The sequence below is a fragment of the Xyrauchen texanus genome, chromosome 32 (assembly GCF_025860055.1).
Source record: "Xyrauchen texanus isolate HMW12.3.18 chromosome 32, RBS_HiC_50CHRs, whole genome shotgun sequence".
Taxonomy (NCBI): domain Eukaryota; kingdom Metazoa; phylum Chordata; class Actinopteri; order Cypriniformes; family Catostomidae; genus Xyrauchen; species Xyrauchen texanus.
In genome coordinates, this window is record NC_068307.1 from 34,715,183 (window position 1) to 34,743,038 (window position 27,856).

Genomic DNA, 27,856 nt, shown 5'->3' on the forward strand with positions numbered 1-27,856 from the left:
TTTTTTCACTCCCTTACTCGCTGTGTGTCTTTGTGTTTGGGGATCTTTTTACTTTAAATAGTCGTTTGTTTAAATTGTTCTTGTAATGGATAAAAATGGATGTGTTTTATGTGTTTAGCTTACAAGCAATGATGTTTTGTTTTATTCCTACTCAGTTTTTTTTTTCCCAACTTGAGTGTATTTAACTATTATAGCCATACCGAACATATGTTGTACCTAATGTGAGTCTAAAGCACTTACATTTTTTTTTCTTCCTATTTCCTCTTACTGGCACTTTGTATTTTGTAGAATCGTTGAAAAATTAATATCATTTTAGTAGTGATTTTCCTTACCCCAAACACACACAACTTTATTTTCTGGATAAAACTTTAGAAAACTATGCATTCAATAATTTTGCTGCACATAGTGAGACTTAAAAATCATTTCCAGACCAATTTTAAACTCTTTTGTGGTCATTTTAGCTTTGTTAATCAGTTTTTTGTTTTCATTAAAGATTCTTACACCAAAATCAAGTCAGAAAGCCCTATATTTTACATTTACAGACACTGCCCTATAACTGTATTATTTTTATTTTTTTTGCCAAGTGTAGACACAAATCAAGACTGCACTGTATTTGGAACACAATGTTTGTTTCTCATTAGCAAAAATAGTATAGTATTTTGTAAAAGAAAAACAATTCTAAAATCAATTGTGTGAAAAAAGTGTTACTTTTATGGTACAAGATTTACACCAAATGTTTTATTCAATATTTTTGTGCAAAATGTATTTTTGTCTTTAGCAGCTCAAATGTTTACAAATGTTTATTGGCATACCTGTTGTACTAATCTTTGGATGTTTATAGGTATGGAAGATTTCTAAAAAAAAATAAAATAAAAAAATTATAGTTTGGCTTGTGTTTCCTTAAGCAAACGGACCAAATGTATGCTGCAATTGTGTTAACATTAATGTGCTAGATACCTGCATAAATTAGAAAAACAAAATTAGCTGACAGCAAACCTCCAACAATCAGGTTTGCCCACCTGTACATTAAGGTCAACATGCAAGAAAACTTTTAGAGGATGACAGTAGGATGTCCATTTGACTTCAGTTTATCCACCACAAAAGTGTTGTGGATGTTACTGAATTTGGCAACTGATGTATGAACAAGACAAATAGTCAGGCGAATTTGAACGAGAATAGAAAGGAGAGTATGAGCCCAGTAAAATTCCAAACTCTTAGATTTACTTTAGAATAAAAAGAAAAATACAATATTAAAAATTCTGCCTTCTTAGTATTGACAATTTGATCTAATGAGAAACCATTTTTTCAACTGATATTAAAGTGATGATTCTTGGAAAAATGCTGACCAATGAGCACAAAACAATTTCCATTTACTTCAAGTTACTGTATTGCGCATATTCAGTGACATTGGATCCATTAAACATGATTAAATTGCGATGTTTGTGCAATAACAAATGTAATTGTTCATTTATCAAAAATAAATCTTTTTAACATTCTGATATGCTGTCCTTGGTGGCCAAAAAAGCTGTACATTCAAAATTGTCATTGATTTGTATCATTGTCCAAGAATATATTTGGTTGCTGCTGTTAGTTTAGCAATGGGAATGTCTCAAGTGCCCTGAGTCAACGACTCCATCCCTTTACTGCAGTCCTCTCTGCATCCATGTTCTCTCTGGATACCCTCAGACTGTCATTGCTCTGGATCGATTGATGCTTTCCACTCTGAGATATCCCATGAGTTCAGTACTGCACTAGAGCAGGTCTTGATCCCATTCTCCTCAAGCCTTTCTACAGGGGGATTATTGGGTAAAACTGCACAAAGAAAATTCCAGAAGATACATTAGAAATTGACCTCTGCATCTTTTCGAGTGTTATTTGTGTCTAAACTGTATTAGTTTTAGATGAGAGACGAGAGTTAGCTAATATTACAGTCAATGTCAGAAATGTACTTTTTCATTAAGGAGCAATATTTTCCCCTTGGTTTGATTTTCAGGTGAATTTCTTTACCTTTATTTGACCTTTTTTCCCCTAACCACTTAAAACAAACAGTGTCTCATCCATTGACTTCAATATAATCAATGAATTAATACAGATTTTCAAGAATAAGAATTTATTACCTTTTATCTCAAAAATAAAGAAAATCTGCTATAATATGCATATCTTGGACTATAATGGACTGCCAGGCAAAAAAACCTGCATACTCTAATATTTCGTTGGACCATCTTTAGCTTTGAATATGCCGCACATTCGTCGTGGCGTTGTTTCGACAACCTTTTGCAAAGTCACAACATTTATTCCTGTCCATTCATTTTTAGTCGAACCACTCCACCACATCCCAAAAACTTTCAATGGGGTTAAGATCAGGACTCTGTGGTGGCCAGTTCATATGTAAAAATGATTCCTCATGCTCCCTGAACCACTCTTTCACTCAGTTTGAGCCCGATGAATCTTGGCATTGTCATCCTGGAATATGTCCATGCTGTCAGGGAAGAAAGAATCCATTGATGGGATAGCCTGGTCATTCATTACATTCAGGTAGTCAGCTGACTTCATTTTATTGCTGCATAACGTTGCTGAACAACTGACCAACTGAAGCGACCCCAGATCATAACACTGCCTCCAGAGGCTTGTACAGTGAGCACGATGAATGGCGGGTGCATCGGTTCCCTTCTTACCATGACACGCCCATCGCTTTGGTATAGGGTAAATCTGGACTCATCAAATCACATGTCCTTTTTCCTTTGCTCTACAGTCCAATCTTTATGCTCCCTAGCAAACAAAGTAATTTTTTTCCGATTCGTCTCACTAACAAGTGACATTCTTGTGGCCACACAGCGGTTTAATCCCAATCCTGTAAGTTCTCGATGCATTGTGCGTGTGAAAATGCTCTTACTTTCACTAATAAACACAGCCGTGAGTTCTACTGTTGATTTTTTACGACATGACCAAGCATTTTAGTGATCCAATCATGTTTTTTTTCAACCACATTTCTTCCGCGAAGCTGACGGTTCAACACTATCCTAGGTTTTAATAATGCGTCTCACAGTTCTTAACCCAATTCTAGTGATTTCAGCAATCTCCACATTTTCTTTGCTGGATGCAGACCAATAATTTGCCCCTTCTGAAACACAGTAACATATTTTCCACGACCACGGGATTTGTCTTCCGACATGGTTGTTTAAGAAATTAGAGTAAAGACGCTGACTACCACCACTGGAGTCTTAAGTTCGAGTCCAGGGCGTGCGGAGTGTCTCCATCCAGGCCTCCTAAGCAACCAAATTGGCCCGGTTGCTAGGGAGGGTACACTCACATGGGGTAACCTCTTCGAGGTCGCGATTTGTGGTTCTCGTTTTCAATGGGGTGCGTGATAAGTTGTGCATGGATCACGGAGGATAGCATGAGCCTCCACATGCTGTGAGTCTCCGCGGTGTCATGCACAGCGAGCCACGTGATAAGATGTGCGGATTGAATGTCTCAGAAGCGGAGGCAACTGAGACTTGACCTCTGCCACACGGATTGAGGTGAGTAACCGTGCCACCACGAGGACCTACTAAGTAGTGGGAATTGGGCATTTGGGGAAAAAAGGGGATTCAAAAAAGAAAGAAAAGAAATGAGAAGCTACACACTGTATTATTTAGGGTTTCAATCATAGGCTCTTAAATATCTGCTTATTTAAATCCAAACAGAGAGTTTGTTTTGGCCAGGCAGTGTAGAATTAAGTATGATTATAATAGAATATTAAGGACTATATCAGATTAATTACAAGGGCAACTTTGGCCCCCATACTTCGAATTTCTGTAGCATATTTATCAATATTAGTGGCATTGTTTTTAGCGGGTTTGTTTTTAGAGTTTTATTTAATATTATGTGTCCACACAGACTAGCATATTTTTCTTACACTTTCTCTGCTGCACTACAAAAAAATCATTGTTTAAATCAGTATTTTTGTCTGTTTTCCAGTAAAATTGTTGAAAAATCATTAAAACTGCATAAGATATTAAAACATGAGATAATTTTTCTTAAATAAAGATATATAATATTTTCTTGTTTTTAGCATAACTCTAACTAAATGTATTTAAGCTTTGTGCAATTAAATATCTTTATTCAAGATATAGTCTTTGAAAGCAAGTCATATCTTATAAAGTATACCGTTTATTATTTATTTGAATAAATGAAAAACAAGACAAGATTAAGAAAATATTTTTGCCAAGTGTTTGTGGGGGGAATCTGTAGAATGGATGGCCTGATTATATGAATTCAAAGTCAACAAACCTTCAGTGAAGTTTTTGTGATTTTGCTGGACAAAGAACAGCAAAATGAAGAAAATGAATGCCATGCAGCCAAAGACCATTCCACACAACAGGAAGCTGAAACTGCCATGAATGTACATCACCTGTGACAGGAAAGAATCTCAAATTAACATGGTTATAAAAACAAAGCACTGCCAGAGCAAGCAAAGCATCGATAAGCAGAGCCTTACCGATCCTACAAGCACCTGTAGTAACATCTCTCCCATCCCAGCACTGGTCACCAGGACTGTAGTGGCACAACCTATGAGACGACACAAAACGCAACAAGCTTAAGATGTGTATGATCACCCTTTAAGGCTTGTGAGTTCACCCAGAAGCCATCATGACAACTCTAAAGAGAGCTATTTTTATCTACACAACAAGCAAGTACAGCTCCGAAATGGCCAAACCTGCCTGTCAAGATTACGTTTCAAACAGGGCTGTTGATTTTACATGTTAATTTATTGTGTTAAAATAAATGAGAAATAACGTGAAACAATCATGCCCCCGGACTGTGCGTTAATTCCGTAATAGGGAATGTTCATACTATGAGAGCAATTCAAGCTTGATATACTAACATTGTGTGGCAGTAGGGGGCAGTCAACACAACTACAGCTGTACAGCCTTCCACAGATGACACGCGCAAAGAGAGCTGGACCGAACACAACAGAACGCAGGTCTCTCAAGATGCATTTTTTCATTTCTAAACTACCGGTACCTGATGAGCCAAAAACGTTATGACAACTTACAGGTGAAACAAGTAACATTGATCATTTACTAACAAGGCCACATTTCAAGGTCTGGGTAGATTAGATGTACAATGTACAATGAGTACAATCAGTTCTCATAGTCAATGAGAAATGGGCAAAAGTGACAACCTGAGTGATTTTGACAAAGGCCAAATTGTTGTGCCATATGACTGGGTCAGAGCATCTCTGAAACGGTGATTGGTGAGTACCTACTGACAGTGGTCCGAGGAGGGACAAGCCTGACAACAGGGTTTTGAACAGACAAGGCACATCGATGCATGAGGGCACTGAAGGCTATCCTGTCTGGTCCGAACCGACAGAAAGTCTACTGTGGCACAAGTCACCGAAAATTCGAATGATGGTTATGGGAGGAATGTCACAACACAGTGCATCGGACCCTGCTGCATATGGGGCTTCATAGACGCAGACCGGTCAAAGTGCCCATGATGACCCCTGTCCACAATCAAAAGTGCCAACAATGGGCACATGAGCATCAGAACTGGACCTTGGAGCAGTGGAAGAAGGTTGCATGGTCCAATGAGGCCCGTTTTCTTTTACTTCATGTGGGTGGCCTTGTACGTGTGCGCCGTTTAACTGGGAAAGTGATGGCACCAGGATGCACTCTGGGAAGACATCAAGTCAGTGGAGGGAGTGTGACGTTCTGGGCAATGTCCTGTTGGGAAACCCTAGGTCTGGCCATTCATGTGGACGTCAATTTGACACATGCCACCTACCTAAACATAGTTGCAGGCCAGGTACACCCCTTCATGGCAATGGTATTCCCTGATGGCAGGGGCCTCTTTCAGCAGTATAATGCGCCCTGCCACACTGCACACATTGTTCGGGAATGGTGTGAGGAACATGAGAAGATTTCAAGGCGGCTCCACCTTGCAGCTAACAGGACTTGAAGGATCTCCTGCTAATATCTTGGTGCTAGATACCACAGGACACCTTCAGGTGTCTTGTATAGTCCATGCCTCGGCGGTTATGCGCTGTTTTGGCAGCACACAGAGGACCAACTTATTAGGCATGTTTTGGCTCTTCAGTATGTATATATACATACAAAGCCTTTGTCTATATATATATTTTATTAATAAATAATAATATATGAGTTTAATTGCGATTAATACAATTCAATTGTCAATGTAATTCATTTGATTCAATTTAGTCAATTGTCCTAGTTTAAATACCATGTCAATAAATTCTGAGAACAATGGTATCATAAATGTAGCATCTTTAAGCGAAATCTAAGCAAAATCACTGTAAAAAAAATAAAATAAAAATGCAATCCAGACTACATTAAATACAGGTTAACTTTATGCCGATTGCAATGCCTTTTGTGTTGTGAATTATTGGCTGCTGAGAACACATGATCATCAAAATTTAAGACATATAAAATGCTAAATTGTCCATTTCTAGTCAGCCTATGTCATGGTAATTATTTTGCATATTGTTGGGCCTTTGCAGTTCAAGGTAATATTAATACATGTCTATTTTCTTTTTTTTTATAATACAGTTTGGTGCTGTGTTGGGTCACCACTTGATGTCCAAAGTCAAATCTGTGTCCTGAGGCTAAACCAGCTGAGATGCACTATTCTAGAGTACATAAAGGTGATTGGCGATTTCAGTCAGAACTTCCATTCCTAGCCGTCATATTGAGTGTTGCGAATTCTCTCATTAATTTTTCAACAAGTGGGCCGTCTCCTCATTATACCATCTCTCTGTGTGCGTTTTCCCACATGATTTAACAACTACAACCAGTTGTTTATTCAAACTCCAAACCCACAGGCACTGGTGGGACTGCTGACATTCATTCATTACTGATATTTTTATTGCTTTACCCTATCAAATCCCACAGAGCTGTAGTGTACAGAGGGCAAATAGTAATTAGCCATTTATTTCGCAATGATTCCTCCCAGTGGCTTTCACTACCGAGTTTGAAAGGATTGTCTTTGCTGCAAGATGCAAGACCTGTCAAGCAGAACGTGTAAAAGGCCAACAATGGAAAGAATTAAGGGTGCAGATGGGAGTGCCGACAGTAACAGAGGTGAGCTCAGCAATAAACTTTGAGTAAATACTGATCTGCAAAAGCATCAATGGTTACTGACGTATTGATGAAACCCACAAATAAAAAGCAAATGATTTAAAGGATTGGTAACAACAATAAATGGACATTCTGTCATCTTTATGTCTCCAAGCCTGTTTGACGTTGTTCATCCTTGGAACATTAGTGGAATTCAAGCTTCAAAAAGGATGCAAATGCTCCAGATTTATTATGTTATTCAAAAATACATTGATAATGCAATTCACACAAAACAATAACTTGAATACATATCTACAATGATGAACACGTTATACATTTATAAATGTTGGTGTAAGTAGTTTTGAATAATAAAATTTACTACTGTTTCATAGAAAGATAATCAGTGAACAATTTTTGTTAATAATAATAATAATATTTATATATTATTTATATTTTTATAACTTTTATTCGATTAATATTTAGTTAATAATTGATAATACTGTTGTTTAAAATGTTTTATCCAGAAAAAAAAAAGTCAGGTTGTGTTACCAAGAAGCAGGTAGCATTTTATTGTCATGTGACAAAAAAGCCATAAAACAGTACCTCTTTAGACCCTCATAACCAGGGCTGGACTGGGAAGAAAAAAATCATGGCAAGTGGCCCAAAAAGGGGGTGGGGGTGTGTTCTCTGTCCCTTTCTGCATATCGCAGGCGCCGTTTTGTGGTACGTTCTGCATAACGCGCCAGCTCAGTTTTGCTTATCGCGGTCCATTCGGTACGTTGCGTGGCCCGCTAGGTTCTCCCGATGGCCAGTCAGCCCCTGAATGGCCCCAAAGTGTGTCGGCCCACCAGGAAAATGCCTGGTGTGCCAGATTATCAGTCCAGTCCTGCTCGTAACTGTTTGTTTTAAAAAAAATATCAAATATTTTTTTATTTGTATGAAAAGTTGCATTTTGTTTGGGTCAAACGGAGTAACCATAACTGTGCGTTCAGACCAAAGGCGGCGAGAGCATCAAAATTCGCTCTGGCTGCCCTGCCAATAATGCTATGGAAGATTCGTGGACGCTCTGACGTAGTTTAAAAAAGAGGCAATGTTCATTCATAATGCTTGGTTTTGTGAACTCTAAAGGGGCCGCAAAACATCCAGACATGTCGACTGGTATCTTTTTGGCAGACATATCACAAGTAGCGTATGTCCTCATGAAATATTTTAATATATTATTATATAAACCATAATATCCACTTCATCAACTCACCTGTCACACCAACAATTTCAGACACCTTTGTCCACGCATCGTTTTTTAAAATTATCTATATACCTGTAAGCAAACAGGGACAGATCATATATTATAGGAAAACCCGCACGCAATAATCAGTTTCTCCTCCATTTTGTCTTCAGAACTAATGTTTGGTGGGAACCAAAGTTTCACTGTTGTGTTCTCTAGACTTCGCTAGAGCGGAGCACTTCTATACACCAATAGGTTTCCGCCGAACCACGTCAAAGCCTTAGCTGTGCCAACCGCTGGCTGCCATAGAAAATGAATGACTTCTGGTCGATTTGACTCTCTTGACGCCTTTGGTCTGAACGCACCATAAGAAAACGTTTTGACATTCGTGACTCAAACATTCAACACATTTGTATAAAAAAATATTTTTTTTACCTCAAAATATATTTACTTATAATAAAGCTGTGTACACATGTATTCAAGGAGCATGGAAAGTATTTTAATACCTTTTACTTGATGGTTAAATCACTTGAAATTTTAAAGTATCTACATTATTTGGTTGAAAATGCAATTAAAAAAAAATTCAAAAATTTATGAAACCAACATGGACACAATAATTACATTTCTACAAACTTAGCCATTGTTTAAATCTAGATTTTTAAAAGATTTCAAAAACGTATTTATCCAATGACCCATATTCCAAGTCTCCAGAATCCATACAATAGAGCTTTGTGTGAGGAACAGACCATAATTTAAGTCAATATTTTATAATTTAGGTCACCTTAGCTCTCCTCAGTACATTCAAGAGACTTCTTTAGAGAAGAAACAATATCAGAAGTGTAAATGAATCATTCTTTGGAGTCTTTTTAATGAATCAGTTGATTCGGTTGACAAAACCGATCAGAAAGATTCATTCATGAATCAAACTTATCTGCATCTCAAGTTTAATTGATTCAATGCTTCAGTTGCAGAAGTTCTCGAGTTAACAGCTCACTAAAGGAATGTAACCAGTAAATATCGGCTTAAATTTCAGTCTGTACCTAACACAAAACTATCGTATGACTTGGGAATAATACACACAAGTCATATAGACCTGCTTTCATGATACTTTTATGGTGGTTTTGATTTCTTTTAAAAAAGGTTGAAAGCTCCAGTCTTCATTCGTTCTAATCGCATGGAAAAAATGACCAGTATACTCTTGAAAATTTATTTAATTGTGTTCCACGTAAGAAACAAAGTCATATAGGTTTGGAATGACATGAGGATCCATAAATGATGACATACATTTTTGGGCAAACAATTCCTTGTACAATGCAAGAAACAATGACATTTTGTTGTTGTACTGTACCTTTGTATTCTAGGATGTCTTCGGTGAGTGCAAGCATGCAGGGGAAGACACTGCTTATGAACAGACCAAGACAGCAGGTGCCAATGAAGAGGAACACACTACTGTTAGAAAAAAACAGTAGGAGAAGTAGTGTGACTATCACACCCACCTACAAGAGAGAACAGAATGGAAAAGATTAGCAATTGGACACGCTTCACCAATGAAGCATTTGTTATTTGAGGTGAACACCCTGCTTTTTCTCCTGAGCAACGGAAATTAAGAGTCATGCTGTCATAAACTTTGAGCAAATAAAACTGTGAACTGAAAAAAAGAGCCTCAGCTACAATTTAGGCATGTCAGATAAACAAATCTGCCAACTGGCAAATGGACAGGGCAGAGCAGGATAAGGGACGAGGATGTTTGTTCCTGTCCAAAGTTTCCCTTAGTGCACTTTAATGGGTGGCACACCTTTACGGCCATGGTGACATTGCAGGTTTTGCATAGCCCATTTTTAAAGTCTAACTGAACACAAATCTGTCAAGTGTATTTGAGGTTTTCTGAGTCAGAATGGACAAAATATGTTGTTTTGCAGTGTAAATCCAGTACATAATTTTGTGTTTGTGTGTGTGTACATTAAGAACATTAATCTTTGGGTTATATTGCTCTGGCATTAAAAAAAAAAATAAACACAAAGATATCAACTTTCTTTTTGAAATTTGTGGAAACACTTTTTTGCTGTTGGAGCAAAACTAATATTTGCTGTGACCACAATAGAAATGGATCCCGCTACATTTTACTTCTGAGTTCCAAACCTGTAAATGCGAAAAGGAGTCGATTGAAAGCAAAAAATATTCAGATGAAGGACTGTTGCTTCATTCATACTTTGAAAATCAGACAGATTAGTCTAATATGTTTTCATTTAAAATTGCATTGATTCGCTATGTTTACACCTTTCATCCACACTGGAACACTCTCCATTAATGCATACTTTGGAAAACGAAGATGTTAAGAAACTTAAAACAGAGTTTTCAAATGAGAACAGACTAATATGTTTTCGTTTGAAAATGCATTAATTTAGCTAGATTTACAGCTCTCAACCACACTGGAAAGGCACTGAAAACGGCACAGAGACTTTCGAAAAAGCTGTCCATTAATGCATACTTTAGAAAACGATGACCTTAGGAAACTGAAAACTGAATTTTCAAACGAGACAGACTAGTAGGCTACGTTTTCGTTTGAAAACATTCATTTTGCTACGTTTACAGCACTCAACCACACTGGATCAGCACTGAAAACATTTTCAAACACTCTCCTTAACCAGATACTTCGGAAAACCTTGACGTTAGCAAACTGAAAAGAGTTTTCAGAGATTAAAGAATTAGTGTGGATGCGGCATGAAACATTTTTACAAATGAATACGCTTTTTATTACTGCATACTTTGGAAAAATATTAAGTTAGGAAACTGAAAATGGAGTTTTCAATCTTAAAATGTAGTTGTGGCCTAAAAACTGTTTCACGAAATTGAAAACACTCTTCATTATCGCACAGTTTTAAAATCGCGAGTTTTAAAATGAGACAGACTAGTAGGCTACGTTTTCGTTTGAAAACACATTCATTTTGCTATGTTCGTGGCAGAAATTATTAAACTACACCTGGATTAATTATTGACTAAATCCCAAAGTAATGTGCAAAGAAATGTGTGATGGAGAGGCTTGCTTCAGAATCAATCATTTTGAACAATTAAGCTTCTTCATTATTTTCTTTCTTTTTCGGTTTGGATGAAAAATAACGATGCAGATAAAATAAAATTAAGAATTGGTTTTAAATAACTAAACAGGTTATAGCCAGTGTTGAGGGTAAAGCGTTAAAAGTAATGTATATTACATAATCAAATAGCTTTTTTGAGTAACGAGTAAAATAATACAAAATTTGTTTTATTTTAGACCATAACATCAGTGTTACTCTTTAAATAAAGTAATGCATTGCTTTTGTACACCTCTACTTTCCCTGTAATGTGAGGAATCAGGAGTAAAATTGTGCAAACTTCGGGGAGACGTAGTGCATGATGGGCATTGTAGTTCTATAGAGTGTGAGGCCAAAGACTATTTAGCAGAGACGAGTCACTTTTATTTAAATGAATGGGAGAAATTGGAATGCCCTACCAAGAAGCTCTAGCACCCAACATTCAAATGCCAAAATGTATTTATAGAGCACTATTTATAAATCTGGTGTTGACCAATGTGCATTACAACAAAATCTATAAAAAACATAAAATTGTACAGTAGAATAAGACATAAAAAATAATAAAACTGTAAGCCATACACACATTAGACAACATTATAAGCCAGAGAAAATTAATATTTTTAGCAAACATTTAAAAACCAACAATTTCGGAGCAGATCTTATTTGTATTGCAAACTGTTCCAAAGCTTGGATCCAGCTATGGCAAAAGCACGTTCACCTCTTTGCTTCAGACTAGACCTAGGTATGATAAGCAGTCTTTGAGTCCTTGATCTAAGAGCTCTGGAGGGATTATATATATATAGTTGAGTTGTAAGTTGTTTAGGGACTTATAAACAAATAAGATAATTTTAAAATCAACTCTGAGTGGACTGGTGTAATGAGATTCAGATAGGTGTAATGTGTTCACGCTTCCAAAGACCTTTCAAGAGTCTTGGTCCGCATTCTGGACCATTTGTAGATAAGACTAGAGACGATGAGTTTATTCTGTAATACAGAGAATTACAGTAGTCTAAACAGGATGTAACAAACTCATGGATCGCTCATTCAATATCTCTTGTAAAAACTTAAGATAAAAGATGTAAATTAAAAAACTAGATCTAACAACTGAGGTTATCTGTTTGTCTAATTTAAGATCGCTGTCAAATAAAAATCCCAAATTCTTTTTTTGGGATTTTGTTTGGGAGGCAAGGTGGCTTAAATTATATTAGTGGGTAGCAGTACCGTCAAAGGGACCCCCCCCACTCACAGAAGATGTGCTACAGAGGACGTGAAGTTACTTGGGCTGATTGAAAACCTTCTATCTGTCAGATAAGAATGAAACCATTTGAGAACAGTTCCCTTAATACCCACACAGTGCTTGAGATGAGAAATGAGGATGTTATGGTTGACCATAATAAATGATGCACTGAGATCTAAAAAAACAAGGATTGCATTATCACCAGAGTCAACAGTTATTAAAATATCATATAAAACATTTAACAAAGCAGAGCTGTACTATGAACTGCTCTGAAATCTGACTGAAACGTCTCAAATATAGAATTTGCATTCAAGAAAGATTGTAATTGTAATAGAACTGCTTTTTCCAAAACTTTTGAGATGATGGGCAGATTCTAAATCGGTCTATAATTTGTTTAGTCAACAGGATCAATGTTCAGTCTCTTAAGGGATGTATCACTACAGCGTGCTTAAAGTGATTAGGTAGGGTACCCGTGTTAAGACATTTATTTATTATGGAAAGAAGTCTGGGCCCCACAGTGTCGAAGAGCTACTTGATAAGAAGTGAAGGGATAGTATCATGAAAACAAGACATAGGCAATAATTTCCTGAAGAGTGGATCGAGAGATGGACTCAAACTCACTCAACCAGCAGTACAAAAAGGGGGTTCAGATGGATCATAGGCAGCTGGCAGGATCTGTGATCTCCGACCAGCAATCTTATCAGTCAACAGCACCTGGTTGTCACCCACCCGTATAAATGAGGCCAAAGCCAATAGGAGTTCTGTCTTTAAGGAAAGCACCCACATCTCAACAGATGCCAATGGCACGAAAGGGGAGTTTGTGAATGCCTTCAGCACTAGATTGAAGTCCGAAGTCTGCACCATAGCAAGGCGAGGGGGGCTCAAACGCCTCCCTCCCATAAGGAACATTACGACTAGATTATGTTTGCCTATTAGAGCCAGCCTCCAGGGTGTGTTATGCTGAGATAGTCGCTATATAAACCTTAAGCATTGATGGGGTAATACCAGCATCCAGCCGCTCTTGAAGGAATGTCAAAATCTCACAGGCCTTTACCATGTGAAGAGCACTAATTTGCAAACATATGCCATTTAAGTATATTGAGGCATCTCATGGACTGTACTCTAGCCTGTAAAATAGTGTTAATCACCGACTGAGCCAATTCTGGCCCGTCCAATGTGCTCCGTTCAGGGGCCACATGTGTAGGTTCCACAGCTCTGGTTGGGGATGCCAAATTGTGCCTTATGCTTGAGAGAGCAGGTCTCGCCAAGGCCTTCTTTCCCATGGAGGGCTGTCTAGTATTTCTATCATCTCCTGAAACCAGGACTGATTGGGCCATTTTGGCGTAATTAACAGAATTGTTTCACAACAGAATGGTACCCATTGAATGTCCATTCGGACTTTGCTGATGACAGAATGGAGGCGCACTGGTATATGCATACTTGCATTTCGCCGGCCATTTGTGAGCCATCACATACACACACAGCGGGGCTTGGGACATGGAGTACCAAAGGGGACTGTGGCCATTCTCCGTGCAGGCGGATAGGTCGGCATATGCTTTGCTGAATATTTCCCTAATCCTCATCACTGTCTGAGGATGAAGTCTCGATTTCCCTGGTAATGCTCCCTGGCGTGACATAAGATCCGCTTTGAAATTCAGATGAACTGGGACATGTGTTGCATGCAATGAGAGGAGATGACGCCCACTCGATTGGAGGACGGATGCGAGATAAGATCTATTTCTGATTTAAAATTTTGAATGGGTGCTTCGCGAGCAAGCGATTCAAGCGTCTCAGATATAGAATTGGATGAAGCCCCAAGACAGCAGGCTTATTGATTCACTCTCTATAGAAGATAGAGCGCCGCTCAACATAGGGAAGCAGTTGAGCGTAATGTGTGGGGTGTATGATACATGAAGAGGAAATTTTCCAGAGAATGTGTAAGTGTTCCGTGTTTGTACATTGGGTACTTTTTTCTCTTTTGTGAGAACAATCTTTATTTGAGTAATTCACACAGAAGTGAGATTTTGAACAATGTCCCGTTACCGATGAACAGTTTTGAGGAAGAGGCGTGAAACACTGTGTGCCTCGAATCGACCCTTCTTCGGCAAGCTCTGGGCTCATATTCACGGGCTGGGCATATCAGGAACCTTTCTGCATGGTGTTCGCTTTAAGACAGCAGGTGCTTACGCTTGTGCCACAGTTTGCATGGCTTCACAGATGGCCTCAGTAGTAGCTTTCAGCTGTTCTGGGGCAGTGAGAGATGGATTCTTTGCCTGCCTTTGACTGTAATTAGATCGGTAGCATGCCGGGAAAGGAGAAGTGCTACTTCTATTTGGCAGAAAGTGTTTCATCACTTAAGACTGCTTTCGTGCCGCGATGAAGCGCTCTGAAAAGCCTTCCTTGGCGTTGCCAAAGAGACCGTTGTGCAACACCGGGGTGTCGAGATGGGCAGCTTTCTCTGAGTCATGCATCTCCATAAGCGTTAGCCAAATATGCCAGTCCAGAACCACCAGGTTGCTCATCACATTACCACTGTCCTGAGCGGTAGCTTTCGTGGCTCACAGCACCAAATCTGTACAGCTCTGGATCGGGGACTTGCTCATCCATTTGTTTGAGGAGCTTAGCTCGAAAAACCTGGAGCACTGACATGCTGTAAAGTGCTGAACAAGCTTGGCCCACTGCTGTATAAGCTCTTCCAGCCACTATGGACATCAGTCGACACAGCTTGGGATTTCCATCCCATGGAAGTATTATGGCAGAGGTACGCTGCAACTGCCTGTTCCTCCGGAGGAAGCTTTGAGCAGCCTTTTTCCTCAGCATGGTCCACTTTAGTGAGGACGGCAGCACCTCCGACCTGAGTGCGCAAAGAATAGGGAGCATGCCAGATCTTTGTGAGCTCCGTGCGGACCTCTGGAAAGAATGGTGCGCTCCTCCGACCATGGTCTGTTAATGATGGCCGGTTTGCAACCATTCATCCAGGTGAGACTTCTCTGGCTCTTCTGGAGGGGACCACTCAAGACCGAGCTCTTCAACCACCCTCGCAAGGACGTGAAGAAGCTTCTTGTCTGTGGCGTGTGCACGTTCTACAACCTCGCTGGGGGAAGGGGTGGCAACATCCTCCGTGGACCACTCGCCTGAAGCTGCAAGTGACATAGCATATCATCCCCATCGTCAGAACCGCCAAACGTAATCTGGCTGTTGATGTTGGGAAACTAAAAACAGTAAGGAAACTAAAAACAGAGTTTTCAGAGATAAAAGGATTAGTGTGGTTTTGGCCTGAAATCAGTTTCCAAACGAAATTGAAAATACTCTCCATTATCGCTTACTTTACTTAAAATGATGACTTTTCAAACAAAAATTAATTAGTGTAATGGTTTTCATTGGAAAATTGATTTATTTTGAGATGTTTACGCCACTCATCCACACTAGAGTGGCACTGAAAACAGAAACTTTAGAAAACGCTCTCAACAAACGCATACTTCGGAAAACACTGATGTTAGGAAACTAAGTTTCGGTGATAAAAGGATTAGTGTTTATGTGGCCTGAAAACTGAGTTTAAAAATAAAAACGCTCTTTATTACCGAATTATTGTATTGGTTCTCATTTGAAAATTTATTGATTTGCCAATGTTTATGCCTCTCATTCACACTGGAACAACATTCTTCTATACAGAATGTTTTTTTTTTTCTAAAAAAAAACAGCCTAACACCTTGTCTACATTAGATGCGAATAGCGCAACACGGCAACAGTAAATAGCCATTTTGTGCAACAATTGCTCCCTCTACTCCTACCAACAAGATTTTTTTTTTTTAGAAAGTTCAACATCTTTTGTGTCTGGTGTAGACAGGAAGACATTGTTTGACTGACAGTAGTTTGAAGTTTAGGTTGGTCTACTGTCTATGAAATACCACAAAAGTAAGCTAGTGTGGTAAAAACACATTTAAATAATTCCATTTAATTTAAATGAAATGCTTGACCACATTCAATTACAGGTGTAAAGACACTCAACTATGTTAGTAATTAATTATGTGATGATGTTGCGCTATAGTTATCCATTGTTATTGCGCTGTGTTGTCTGTTCTTGCCTTTTTCTGTTAATTCAGACATCACAATGTGAAGAACACAGCAGACACAAGTTTGCAATCTTGTCACTCGAACAATAAATAATATCCCATGAATATTCCATTGGTTTACACTTGTAATATCTCATCTCTCTCCTGAAATCCTCACTCGCTCACATCTCTGTCCTGTTGTCTAATCACCTGCGACACTCACGTGAAACCAGTCTTCACTCACGCATTTCAGAAGAGAAGTATATAAAAAGTGCCGAACATGAGATGAATATCAATAGCTTTGCTTTGGCTACCCAAAATGTAATGAAAAATCAATGCAGGAAAAACCCTGACTATTAAAGTGATAGAAAGCATTTAAATTATCCATTAATGTTTTTAAATTGAGCTAAAAGACAGTAATCATAGCCACTGATGTAATACAGAATTAGTGTTTTAGATTTTGTGCAGGTAAAAATCGGAGCTTCATCCGATTTGACTGCAACATTTAAATGCAATCCAGCTAAAGAATATCCAGATACTATCCGGATATGATACGCATGTTAATGCAAGGTCTAAATGGGGCCTAAGTGCTTCAAAGAAAATTGCCCATCTTTTAAAATGTTGCTCTCTAAGGCAGAGTCAAACTGCTCATTGGCTGGTTGATTATAGGGAGAGGGGAGTAACATACCTGATTGATGATTAGGAGTTTTACAGGTTTCAAGCGGTAAGACAGAGGTATGGCAGATAAGCGTCCCACGGTAATGGCCGCCCAGAAGATGCACGTCAAGTAGCCGGCTGTCTTATGAGGTAGACTCAAAGGGGGCGCCACTGCGTAGGTGTAGACGAAGCCTGTGTATGAGCCCTAAGGTATGTAAAATTAAGGTATTCATGAATTCAAGTAATTAAGCTAATACTCTTTAATTACAAAGCTTGATACAGCTGTGAAGTGATAATCCTACTTACCACTAAACCATCGTAAAAAAAGAGCACCAGACCCCCAAGGATATGGATACCAAAGAAAGACAACGGAAGACTGTGCATGTTGCCAAGGAGACAGCAGCTGAACAGTTCTATATGGCCTGCAGAGACAGCATAGTAAGTCTCGGATATACGGGGGGAAGATTACAAGAACATCCTTTTAGGCTGCTTCTCACATCTTGAATACAGACATAGTATGTACAAAGAGACTACTATGTATGCTTGCAATTTTAACATTATTTGGCATATATTACTTTCATGTCAGATCCAAAGCAGTAATTGTTTCGTCAATGTCATTGGTATAGAAGTGAGGTGGGTGTACAAGCTGAGTGGAAAGAGCTTCACATGCTCTTGCCTTAAAGGAGCAGTGTTTAATCTCTGCATCAACTGTGGCACCAAATGGAATTGCAATCTGTTTGTTTGAGCAGCTCGATTTAACGACACTGGCTCTACCAATGGCATGAAATTTGGGTGGCACTACATGCTGGGGGAGTGTTCAGGAAACCTGTTTGCAAACAATTATTAGGGGTTCCAGCAACGAAGGTCAAGTCATTTAGAAGCCAGATAATGTTTTGGCTGTGGCCCAAATCAACATATTTCTTCCAAATCTTCATCATGAAGACTTTTTTCAAGGGTGCAAGCCAAATTTCGTACAGTTCTACAACTAAAAACCAGTTATTATAACTCCACAACAGTTTGGTTGAGGATGTTAGAATCTGGCATTCATCTTCTTTGGGTCAAGTGCCAACATATCCTTAAAATACTGATTGGCCAACTCAACCAAAATGGCTGCCAGCAGTCAATAACATTTTAGCAGCCAATAACTTGCGTTGTGAATGGCTGATAATTATGAAATATGGCATCTACTTACAGGTTGCCAAAATTAGGCTGTATACCAAATTTTGTAAGAATCGGCCACAATATCTCACTATAATAAGCTAATATATATATATTTTTTTGGCATTAACTCCAAAACTGCAATACCTAGCATATTGTTTCTTCTTCTTTTCTTTCAAATTCAGCAATTTTGGTCATTTTCTCCACTTTTCCAAACTGCTTGAACCCTTATAATTGCCAAAGTATGTAATTTCTGTGCCACTAATAGCAATAAATGGAATTCCAAAATTAAATGCAGTCGTAAACGGTGCAGAAATTACATACTTCAGCTTTAATTCTTACTTTTAGGATCCTCTTTCTGATTCCCATTGTCTTCTGACTGTCCTGTGGTTCCCCAGTTTTTTTTTGCCAGAACGTCTCCATTTAGCAAACGGTGACTGGGGGAACCACATGCAAACAAACGCTCCCGATACATAAGAATGAATATTCCGATGGGTACAGGCAGCTACACACACAGAGAAGAGAAAGTTACACATGCATTTAGACATGGATGAACACACACCACCAGTAACAATTAATTATGTCCACAAAGGAATAATTTATTTGAACTGATTCTTTTTCTATTTGCAAAGCGGTTTTACATAACTGAAATGTGAAGGGTATACTTTGTTTTTCCGCGTGCTGATCTTTCTCACGTACGTTTGAGCGCTCTAGCCTTTTTAAGTATTCTTTTGATCGCATGCCATATGGATGCATTCACAGCATGCGCAGACCACGAATACATTTGTAGATTGTCTGCGTGTCTACAAAAACTGTACAGTACACACGTACTGTGCTGATGAAAAGATTTATGTCATGCACACTGTGTGTGAGACATAGTGGTACGCGGAAAACCAAAGTAGGCTTTGGACAAAAGGTACAACTTGAACCATAAACTGTACAAAATTTTATGCAATATATTTAACCTAATCAAATCACAATGATAAAAAGTAGTATTTAACTAAAATATATTTTTAATGAAATTTTATTTATTAATTTAATTTATTAAATGGAAATCGTTGAGTGATGAATCAAACAAATCGTTTTTGAATTAATTCATCAAAAATATAGTTTCAAATGGAATGTAAAGTTTTTGTACCAAATTATCAAGATGTGTGCAAAAAGTTATATATTGTAATTGTGTGTCCATTATTATGACAGTATGCTATTACTATTTATTTAATTCAGGCCAAACACAGCCATAAGACATTATACCCAATTTGTATGCAAATACTATTGGATGGAAGATGGTTGCCAAGGAGACAATCTCGATTAGTTTCTCGTATTCAAATACCCTCCCAGCTGGCCCTTAGTCTGACATTAGAGCTGACAGAACATTTAGTATGCAGACTAACTGCACACTACTTTAATATTATGTTGGCATTAGTACTGAAATCCATTGGTTACTCTACTAATGGCTCAATCAAAAATGTTTGAATATGGATTTAATAAACAGTTTAAAGGGAAAGTTCACCCAGAAATCAAAATTGCGTCAAAAAGGACACAAGAAAGACCAGCCCTACGTTGATGAGAGCCATGATCCAGAAAGCGTAGGAGACGTTGGTCACCACTTCGCCCTCGGTGTGGAGGTGGACATTGGACACATTTTGTATTTGTCTGCCTGCGAGTGTGTTCCTCAGATGACTTAATGATGTTGTATTGATGCTGCTGTTTCCTATTACACAATTGGTATCAGACAGGAAGGGGTCAGCTATAAGGGGGCTCATTAATGCCCCGAGACCGACAAAGAAGTGTAGAGCCTGTGAAGAGATCAGAGAGAACCAAGACAGTTAGGAGAATCAGTAATCCTGCTATGATACTGCTTTAAAAGTTTAAAAGCAGCGTTATAAAACTGATGGTACTGACTCTATAATATGCATATTTTATTAACTTTATCCCCAAAACCCAACCCTAAAAATTAGGGCTGTCAATAGTTTTTTTTTTTTTTAAACTGATTAATTAATGGAATTAATAACAATTAATCATAAACCAACATTTACTGAGAAAGGCCCCCAAATAAAGGTAATTTCGAATAGTTAAAATAATTATAAATATAATATGTATGCCTCAAATGTATTAATTCAGATACTTAATACAAATTCTTTACATAATATTGTGGCAACAGACAAGTGAACCAATTAGACAAAACAAAAATAGGCTTTAAAAGTGAAAATAATGTTTGTTGGATTTCCATGTCATTGAACATAACCCTATTGTTGACCTACTATCCTCTGCTCTATTTTAATTGTTGGTCTATCCACTCATGCATCAGATGGACAATTTTGGAGCATCTCACTTTTGTTGCATTGCATCTCAATAGTTTTCAGTGCCTCTTATTATAAACACTATACTTTTAAAATGCTGTGTCAAGATAAATGCAAAAGCCTATCTCAAGATCCCTGCATTCTGTTGTGCTTGGTCCAGATGTCATTGAGTGCAAGAACGTGTCATCTGTGGAAGGCTGTGCTGCCTGCTCGCTGGTTTGCGAAGGAGTGTTGCCTGTACAGCTGGAGTGCTGACTGCCCTCTACTGCATCAAGGTGGTACATCAAGCTTGAATTGCTCCGATGCAAGGAACATTCCTTCTTACAGAATTAATGTACAGGACCAGTACGGCCACTCCCTATACGCATATAACACAGTCTGTATATGGCACCAACTCCCTATATATAACACAATATTACACCCTCTCTACACTGTATGTGGGCGGCACCTTGCATTGCGTCAAAAGCAATAGAACCCTATTATAATCAATGATGCTGTTTACACTGGAATCGTCCAGTGCAGTGCGTCTGTCGCACCAACATTAAACGGGTGTTCCATTCCATTTTGCGTTGCATGTGCTGGCGCCACTACTACCAACGACACCAATAAACGGTTTAGAATGTTTGCATTGACGCATCCAGTGTAGACAGCCTCTAGCAATTACGGCACATTGTGAATCATCAACAGACAGGCCCAGCGTAAACAGGGTATAAATCTCCAATTTCAAACAACCCTCCTCTTTTTGTTTTTGTCGATTTGCATTCTTCATCACCAACTCGGCAGGGAGGAGAATTTATGGTCAAAAAGGACTTAAATATTGATCTGTTTCTCACCCACATCTATCCTATTGCATCTGAAGACATAGATTTAACCACTGGAGTCGTATGTATTACTTTTATGCTACCTTTATGTGCTTTTAAGAACGTAAAGTTTTGGTCACCATTCACTTGCATTGTATGGACCTAAAGAGCTGAGATATTCTTCTAAAAATCTTTGCTTGTGTTCAGCAGAAGAAAGTAAGTCATACACTTCTGGGAAGGCAAATGATGAGTAAAACATTTAAATTTGTGGGTGAACTACCCCTTTAAGCCTTGAATTATCCTTAACCAGTGTCGAGAAACCATCCCGCTGACCACGTAGTGAGCCAGTGCCCACCTGCAGGAAAACTGTAGAGTCTTTCTGGTAGATCTTCACCAACTGCAGGTTAGATATGGTGTCAATGATGCCCATGGCAAGACCAGACACCGCCATGGCGAACGCCAGCAAGAGTAACTTATGGCATAGTGGGATGATGGCAAAAACCACAGAGATGATGAGGGTGGACACAGCCAGAGCTGACAAAGAGCTCACAAGCCTACGACAAAGGAGAACAAGTCATTATCCTTTAACAATGATGCGTTTCACAAAACTGCATCAAAGCAAGAGCACAAAGTCATTTTATGTTTATGTTTCACTTTTATTAGGCTACTGATATGACTGGATTCGTCACTTCATGTTCAGTGTGAACATCATTTTAAACACATTTGTCAAAAGCACAATTCATATCCTTGGGGGGGAAAACTTAATTACAGTGGAAGTTATTTGCACCTTTAATTTGCTGTGGTGTACAATATACTGGTAAAGAATAGTTACAAACAGATCACACCTAAAATGGCCTCTGGTGAGTCTTTTGAAATAAACTGGTTTCTGTGAGGCATTTATCTGTGCCGCCCAAGGCATCAATATCACTGACTTCATTTTCACCTTGGCCCAGTAAAATTCTGTTTACATGGCTTATCAAATATTGGTAATACAGCCACATGATAGTGCGTATGTAATGCACCTACACTGGAAAAAGGGAAAGCAGCTCTATTTAAAATACTAAACCAGAACACTTAAAATCAACTCAATACATTCACGTGTGAGATGAGTACATAATTATATTGTGTAAAGTCCAAGTGATATGTAATAGTCATCAAAAAGTAATATGGATCACATTGCTATGCGATTATTTTTTTTTTTCATGGATTCAGATATCTAATGGATGTTGTTCACTCAACTGAACTTTTACTGCTTGCTCAATTAATTTATTTAAAATTAGTTAATGCAACACAATTCTTTAGCATTTGGTCTCAACTTAATTTAATTGTGTATAATCCATCTATGTTCACTACATTAAATTGTGTTAGGACTATGTGAATATTTGCTGCATCAATGTATTGTTGAAACCAGGCAGGGGAGTTCCAGTTCCCAGCATGCTTTGCTTTGCATTGGACTGGAGTGGGAGAGTACATTTTAAAATAAAGTGTTATTTAATAAAAATAATATATATATATTTATTATTATTTATTTTTTTGCTACCTAGCAATAATCTGCAAAGTTCAATAGTTATTTCAGATAAAATTTAAGTTAACTCAATTAATTTAGGTTTTCGCTACAAAGATTTTCATTGTGTGGAACCAATGCCCACAATTTAAGTTAAATCACAAGTTAAACCAACATTATATAATAAATTTCAGTGTTTCAGTTTTCTTTTTATTAAGAGATAACATCTGCCCCTGGAATTGATTTTGAGGGGATTGCAGAGGGCATTTATTTTTTCTAACCATATATATATATATATATATATATATATATATATATATATATATATATATATATATATATATAACCACACAGCATGCAACATATAAAAAAAGAGAATGCACAATGGAGGCATTTATTGCCACCCACATTTTTAATAAAAATAGCATTTTTGCCATGAGCAAAATTTCTTGCATTTTTGCCTGGCAAATTTCTTACCCTGTAATGCACTATTACTTTCATGCCAGCTTCCTCCTCGCATAGTGCATTGGTAGGGAATGCAAATATGTTATTTTTATGTTGTTACAACTTGTAATTTGCATGTATCCCCACACACACACACACACACACACACACACACACACACACACACGTTGTGTTTCCATGTTTTATGGGGACTTTCCACAGACATAATGGTTTTTATACTGTACACACTTTATATTCTATCCCCTAACCTTAACCCTACCCCTAAACCTAACCCTCACAGAAAACTTTCTGCATTTTTACATCTTCAAAAACATTCAATTTTCCTCATGGGAACCAACAATTTTCTCCCAAAACGTCAAACATTTTGGGTTTTACTTTCCTTGTGGGGACATTTGGTAAACACACACACACAGACACACATAGACACACGCATAATCAGAAATATTCAAATCCCCAAAGTAAGGAAGAATTTATAACTTTAAATATTTCTGCAGAGCTAGATTTTGCTTTAAATTAAGTCTTTATCAGTTGAATGATAGATCATATGAACAAATACAATGAATGATGTAGTATTTTAGAGTAGCAGGACATTTTGTTAATACTGCCTTGTCACAATTATTCAACCCCTAAATAATATTGCTGATTTGAAAACCTACTGCTAGTCTGTATGACCTAAAGTTTAGTTAAAACATGATTAACCCACTGGGAACTGAATAACGACTCTTAATTTGCTATAGCTGAGAGGTGTTTAAATAAACACGACCCAGGGATGTGTTCAAGGCGTGTTGCAATCATGGTGAAGACTAAGGAGCCATCACAAAAGCTGAGAGCGGAGATCATTTCATTGCACCAAAAGGGCTATGGGTAAAAGAAGACTTCTAAGACCTTGAACATTCCTAGAGACAATACTGGGAGCATTGTACGGAAGTTCAAATCCTATGGCACAGCAGCAAACCTGCCTGGCCATGGGAGAAAGCCCAAAACTTCGTAAAGAGGCCTTAGCCATCTCATCGGGACAATGAAGAAAAACCCCTGTGTTCCTGCAAAAGACAGGATGACCTGATGAAGGCTGGGAAAATGTGTCAATGGCAACCAAAAGAAACTCACTTAACATCCAAGGACTTCCTGGCTTGACTCCACAACCACGGCACTCTTGACTAAGAAGCACAAGAAGGGTCGACTGGAATATGCCAGAAGGAATTTGGACTCTCCAGCAATGCAGTGGCTGTGTCTGATTTCGAAGGCTAGGTAGGATGCGTCCTTTGAAGGCTGCAGTATACCGGGCGTCCTCTTTTAAACAAATCTCATTTAAACGAGACGGCCTTCGTAGGACAAACGGAAACGGAATGTAACATGGTTGCTATGACAGCACGCCACTCTTTAACAAGTGCGAGCGCTTTGAGTGAGACTGTAACAAAGTTCCTTTAGAAGGGAATGTAGGCCTATGAGGTACATTTTAGGAGAGATATAAAGATGTAAAAAGAAAATAGATTTTACAGGTGTACTTTTAGTCTAATACTTTAATTATATATTAATATAATAATGCATATTATATACTTTGCACTCATCTACTGAGGTACTTCAACTTAGGAATTAAAAATACTTGCGTTTGAACATCATATTTACTAGCAAATTGGCATTTTTTTTTAGACATTTCCATTGAAGCAAAGAATTGTGGGTTGTGAGTGCCCACAAAGGATACACCTCATGCATCCTCTGAATTCCTGTAAAAGAAGGTCGCATTCTAAGGCTGCATTCAAAGTGTGCTACTCGCTGTTATGAAATGAGACAGCCTCGATGACGTATGCGGCCGACAAATGCAGCCCCCGGAGGATGCAGCATTCCAAATGAGGCACAGCCCGTGATCCCAAGCACACTTCCAAGTCAACCAAAGCTTGGTTAAGGAATAAGTCCTGGAGTGGCCTTCTCAGTCTCCAGATTTAAATCCCATAGAAAATCTTTGGTGGGATTTAAAGAAAGCAGTTGCAGCACGGAAGCCATCAAACCTCAATGAGCTGGAAGATTTTGCATGAGAAAAATGGGCAAAGAATGTCAGCAATTACTGAAATTAGAGTTTATCAAGACAAAAGGATGTTCCACCAAGTACTGAGGTTGGGGGTTGAATAACAGTGCACAAGTACATTTGTCAAGAGAACTAGATGTTTTTCATTTAAACTCAATATTATCTTAACTTCTGTATCAAAATTGCTTGTATGCATCAAATACTCTTTATGTGTTTACCGAGACTTGTTGTATATATCATAAAATTATATTCACATCAGCATAACACTTTTTAAGGTGAGGGGGGTTGAATATTTTCGATTGCAAGTGTATATTTCTACACACAACACAGTGGAAGTATCAGTCATACAAAACAAACCGTACACTAAATAAGATACTGATTATCAGTAGAAGTAACTATGTCAGGGACGTATTTCCTCCTAAAGATAACCATAAAATTCTAAGCAAATTAAAACAGTCATTGAAACATTTTTAAAGTTCCTGTCCTGGAATTTTTGATCTCTAAGAAAATAAGCACAGATGCCAAAAAAGAAAATGTTTAATTTGTTTATCATATTTTCCATGCAAAAGAACAACCAGCATGTGTTTATATGGCTTGAGGACCAGACTAACTGAATAAGACTTGAATTACTTTAATGAGCACATGACCACAACAGGGGTTTCCAAACAAAAACAGTGGCCATGGATGGGTCAGATCTTCTTTTACTTAGAAACTCTACAAATTACGTCTTTTTTGATTGGTTAGCAGTTATATTTAAATTTCAGGAGGAAACATTAAGATGCCAAAACAAAATGCTTCATGAAAAGACAAAAAATTAACAACTCTACAGGATAAAAGACAGTATCAAACAAAAACAAGTTTGAAAAGTATTTGTTTTCAGTTGTCATACTTTTTTTTGGCATTAAGATTACTGTAAATGCCACAAGCACCAATAACACTGAAGGGGACAAATCTTTCCCAATGCTGAATATTTGGTTACATAATTGTATGCTTGTATAAATATCTATGTATTTTTCTCTAAAGTTGTCTGAGAGAGGGAAACAAATACAGATAATTCAACTTTTAAATGTATTTGAAATTTTATTAATAATTTAATTGTATTTCGTAATAAAAATAACGTCTCTTATCATCAATGGAATCACATTAAAAGCTTAATACACTGAATTTAACTAAATATAGAAAACACTGAAATACTGTAAACAACATTAGTATTAAAGGGAAGTATTTATTTTGAATGACAATTGGCTACTTTTTAAAGAAGTAACTGAATAGTTCACAAATGTAAACAAAAGCTGTAAAGTCAAATATAAAACCTAATCAACAACATAAATAATATAATGTTATAATTAAAGGCTAAATATAGTTTTTGTATAATCTTTTCAAAAGTACTCACGTTTTACTGAAGAATCCTCCAATGGTGCTTCCAATAAAGAGGAAAAACTGCTGGGAGAAGAAGACCAGTGTGATCTCCTGTAGGGTGGACTGGGTCTGACATCTCAGGTCCAGGATGGTCGGACCCAGAAAAGCGACACACAGTCCAAAACTGAAGAACACACTCCAGTATGTTAAAGTATGCTGCCAGTTACTGCGGAATAAAGAGCAGGTCCGTTCATTCAGCAGCGGCTTCATGCTGGAAAAGTTTCGCGACGCAGTTTTCGACCTGTTTCTTCAGCATTCCACAGTTGGATTCATACCAAACGTGAAAAAACTCACTCACGGAAAGACAAGCATGTGTGTGAGTCCAATGAGTTGAAAGTGTGATGATGTTTGTCTGGTTCGCGAATGAATTATTCCGTCGAATCGGTTCTTTTTAATGATTCGGCCGAATCGATTCTCACAGCGTTTGTGAATCACTCGAATGTTTGGTCATAGAAAGTTACTTCTTTCTCTCTTGTACACTTCTCAGCAAAACATTATAAGCTTTGAAGTGTTACTGAACAGTAAATAGTTTAGTTATTGTATGAAGTGTGTCTTATTAATTGATAAAAAATATAAATACTTTTTAAAAAATCCCATTTGTGGCATTCACGTGCCTAAGGACAATTCCGAAATTACTTATGTATTTCTGAATACATGAAATATTAAAAATGTTATCGAAAACAAAGCCGTAGTGGTAATCGGTAGTTTTAACTAAAATGTACATCGAAAAAGACAAGTAGCGGTTTTAACCACCACGCAAACCACGCAATTGCGTGGGGCCCCGGACGTCGGGGTGGCCCCTGCCCCAGTAGGAAAGCTCCGCAAAAAATGCTTGAGGGGTGACGTGGTTCTGGGTTCATGTGCGAATACGCTGTTGTCAG

At 38.0% G+C, this 27,856-nt stretch overlaps 1 protein-coding gene across 1 annotated transcript; it reads right to left on the minus strand.

Annotated features, from left to right (window-relative positions):
- Positions 1–1,262: 1,262 nt before the first annotated feature.
- Positions 1,263–27,310, minus strand: LOC127625947 (major facilitator superfamily domain-containing protein 4A-like). Its single transcript, XM_052101441.1, has 10 exons — positions 26,950–27,310; positions 21,920–22,118; positions 20,024–20,260; positions 18,804–18,966; positions 17,610–17,725; positions 17,335–17,508; positions 9,635–9,782; positions 4,481–4,551; positions 4,273–4,393; positions 1,263–1,812 (listed from the first exon to the last, which is right to left on the minus strand). Exons 1-10 carry the CDS (start codon positions 27,183–27,185, stop codon positions 1,691–1,693), a joined length of 1,587 nt encoding a protein of 528 aa, XP_051957401.1. The 5' UTR covers positions 27,186–27,310; the 3' UTR covers positions 1,263–1,690.
- Between the last annotated feature and the right edge of the window lie 546 nt (positions 27,311–27,856).